The following is a 3,325-nucleotide window of genomic DNA, read 5'->3' on the forward strand; positions in this document are numbered from 1 at the left end:
GTGTTCTTCAAAGTGCTTTGGATTTTAGGGGTTTTTATATCTTTGTTTACTTGGCTCTCTAGTATGAAAATATTTCTATTTGTTGTAGGGTTAATTTCTTCAAATGAAGACACTCCTTGACAGAATGATTAAGTAGTAAAGAATTTAATACTCTGTGTGTGTTTTCTTTCAGAATACAAGGCCAAAACTACCAACCAAGGCAACTGATTTCCATCCATTGAAAAAATGTATTAAACATTATATATTAACAATGGATCAAACATTCTCTATAAACAATAGATTAAATTAATGAGGTAGCAAACAATATATTAAACATTAATGGTTAGGTAATATTAAATGGCTTAAAGAATGTATTCCAAGTGACAGGAAACTGGTTACAACATTGGGTCTGTCTGCACTAGTGTTTTATTGTGTAAGAAGGGGGCCTTTGGTAGAGATTTGCTTTGGTCCTGCAGTCTGTGCACTCAGAATTACTTCTCCGTGGCAGGACTGAGGTGACACCTGCCCACTGCAGTGCTGTGCCCCTGCCTTGCAGTATGGACAGGAGGTGCTCTCCGTGCATGCACAGTGCTGTGCAGGCCCAACAGGAGTTTCATTTCTAGTGAAGACCAGATGTGGACATGAAGTTTGGGAAGCTTGCAGGATTGCTGCGAATCAAACCCCTGTCTATCCCCGTTTGTGTCCCCCAAGAAGAGAGCTCAGTGCCAAAGCAAAACTTCATGTGTTCTTAAAATTAAATGGCCTAAGTCCTAGAATGCTGCTGCTTTTGTCTTCCTTCTGCTGTGATTAATAAGCATGCAGTTTAGCAGTATTTCACTTGCAAGAAATTTTGTCTGTCTCTTTCAGAAAAATGCCAGTATAAGTATTTTGAGAATGGTTTTTTCACCTTGTCAAGAAGAGAGTTCCGTTTAAGGGAAGTGGCCCCGTATAGATGTCATCCTGGCTTTGTAACTGCAGAAGGACAAGACGAAGGAGAGACACACTGCCAAGAAAATGACTGGACTCCACCTCCAAAATGCATCAGTGAGTACCTAAACGTGTCAGAGCTCCCTACCATTGTCACCGTCATAGAAATGGTGTCCTGTGGACTCAGAGTTTTGCCATCCAGATTGGTGGAGTTTTCTTACTGGGCCGAGACTCCAATCTCTCATCCTTCAGAGGTTAATCATTCTCAGGCTCTAGGATATACAGAGAGAAAACGTAAAGGTATTGAGTAAGGTGGGGGAAATCTAGTGTCTTCTTGGTGACCTATCTTTTTGGATCTCCTTAGCATTAAGTAAATGGTAATCACTGGGTGTTCGGTGATTCTTACCTGATAAAAAGTACCTTTGCCCAAATTTACTCCCAATGTATGAAGAAATGCCTGTGAACCAAGGCATTCTGCCAAGAACTTTCTTTAAATGTGAACCAAACTAGAAACAAATAGGATTCTTTATTTGGAACTTCTTTCCTCTCCTGAACAGCGGTGTAGTATAGTAAAAGACTTAATTTTCCCTTGTTGGGATACTGAGGCTCATAATATTGACCAACTTCAGCTGCCATTTTATCTTGTCCTTTTATTTCACACTGTCTTTACCTAGGACTTTGTGGCTTCTTTTCTGACCCCTCACAAATGATCACAAGGAACAGGAGTACAAACCATTTGCTATGACACCAAAAATAATAATAATATGTAGCAGAAGGAAATAATTGAACCTAAGCAAGAAGTATTTATGTTAAATATTACTTCTAGACACATATTTCCGAAGATTAATGCAATAGATAATATGTGAACATACTGCATATTCTACATGAATATTCTGGCAATGCAGAATTAGTAATGTTTCAAATATACCAACGGGGATGATGCTTCCAAAGGGCAATGTTTCTGGATAACAAAATGCACTTTGTTTTACTCTACAGAATTATGTAAAGCACCAGAGGACATTTTGATTCACCATACAAATAAAACTGTGTTCATGCCTGAAGATACAATTGAGTATTCATGTTTGGAAGGATATAAAACTGCAAATAACATGCCAACTGATACCACAAGGTGTGGCATAAATGGTGAATGGAGTCCAGCACCTGAGTGTCTCGGTGAATATTTTTGTGTTTGTTAATTAGCATAACTCTGTATGCACTCTGTGAACCTTTTTTCTTTAAGACTTTCTTTGGTTTTGTTCGAATCAGTAGCATTTCATGTACTTTCTGTAGGGTGTACATTATATATTAAAATATTTTGTCTTTGTAGTAATAGAATGTGCAATGCTGACATTGCCCAATGGAGATTTTTATCCCAAGAAGGGTAAATACCCCAATGGAGATGTTGTGAAATTTACCTGTGCAAACCAATTTGTAAGAGTGGGACCTGCCTCTGTTCAGTGCTACTCCTTCGGATGGTTTCCATCACCACCAGTGTGTAAAGGCAATTATTTTGTTAACTTTATCGCAGTAGGAAATATAATCATAGAATCAGCTGGGTTGGAAAGGAGCTCTGAGATCATCAAGTCCAACTCTTCATTTTTTTTTACTGTTTTCTTTTTTTTTTTGGAAATCCAGTCCGGGTTTTCCCCCTTTCCGTACGCCGGAAAAATCAAGTCCGGCTTTCCCCCCATTCCATACTCTGGCTAAAAACCAGTCCGGGTTTTCCTCCATTCCGTACTCCAGAGGAAATCCAGTCTGGCTTTTCCTCCACCCCCCCAAAGCAGCCCCAGGCCCCACCCCCCACAGAGGCACCTCAAGGTACCAACCCCACAAGGAATGAGGATGCCTTGGTCCTAAACACTTCTGCAGACACCTTCTGTAAGCCAGTCTTGGGCCAAAAAGCAACCATCCCACCTTTATCTCTAAAAGGCCAAGAACTAGGCCTCTTGGGATCATTTCATGGCATTTTTCTATTTTGTGTGAAAGATTCTCAACAGCTGAGCTTTCACTGTTAGACTTTCTGGGAGCTTTGATTATGCAATATGAAGTTATTAAGTTCTGCAGTGACTGAAAGCCAATTGGCAAATGGCTTGAACAAGATAGTAATCAGGTTATTGATTGTAATGTTTGAAAAATTAGTTATTGTTCAATGATGCATAAATAATGTGCAATATGGCAGCCAGGAGTGATTCATTTGAGTAATGTCCTCTCTTACTATATCCTAAATGTCCTAAGTTTTACCACTGCCTAATGTTGGTACCCCTCAGATATTGTATCCTATGTTCTTTTTTCTAATCACATGATATTGAAGAAAAAAAAAGCTGGGCTGGAGATGACACAGAACTGGACCCAAGCAAAAGAAATCCAGTGAAGGATTTTCCTGTGAAATTCCTTAGCTTCATCTAGTAGGATGAATAAA

At 39.3% G+C, this 3,325-nt stretch overlaps 1 protein-coding gene across 1 annotated transcript in view; it reads left to right on the plus strand.

The window, feature by feature from the left end:
• The window catches only part of CFH (complement factor H), a 59,537-nt gene that overhangs the window by 17,857 nt on the left and 38,355 nt on the right, over positions 1-3,325 (plus strand). Inside the window, exons 10-12 of the mRNA XM_029962247.1 lie at positions 847-1,023; positions 1,903-2,079; positions 2,234-2,407. Of these exons, the coding sequence (XP_029818107.1) occupies positions 847-1,023; positions 1,903-2,079; positions 2,234-2,407 (528 nt within the window). The remainder of the gene's footprint in view (positions 1-846; positions 1,024-1,902; positions 2,080-2,233; positions 2,408-3,325) is intronic.

Source organism: Manacus vitellinus, unplaced genomic scaffold (assembly GCF_001715985.3).
Source record: "Manacus vitellinus isolate BGI_N305 unplaced genomic scaffold, ASM171598v3 scaffold_44_pilon, whole genome shotgun sequence".
Taxonomy (NCBI): Eukaryota; Metazoa; Chordata; class Aves; order Passeriformes; family Pipridae; genus Manacus; species Manacus vitellinus.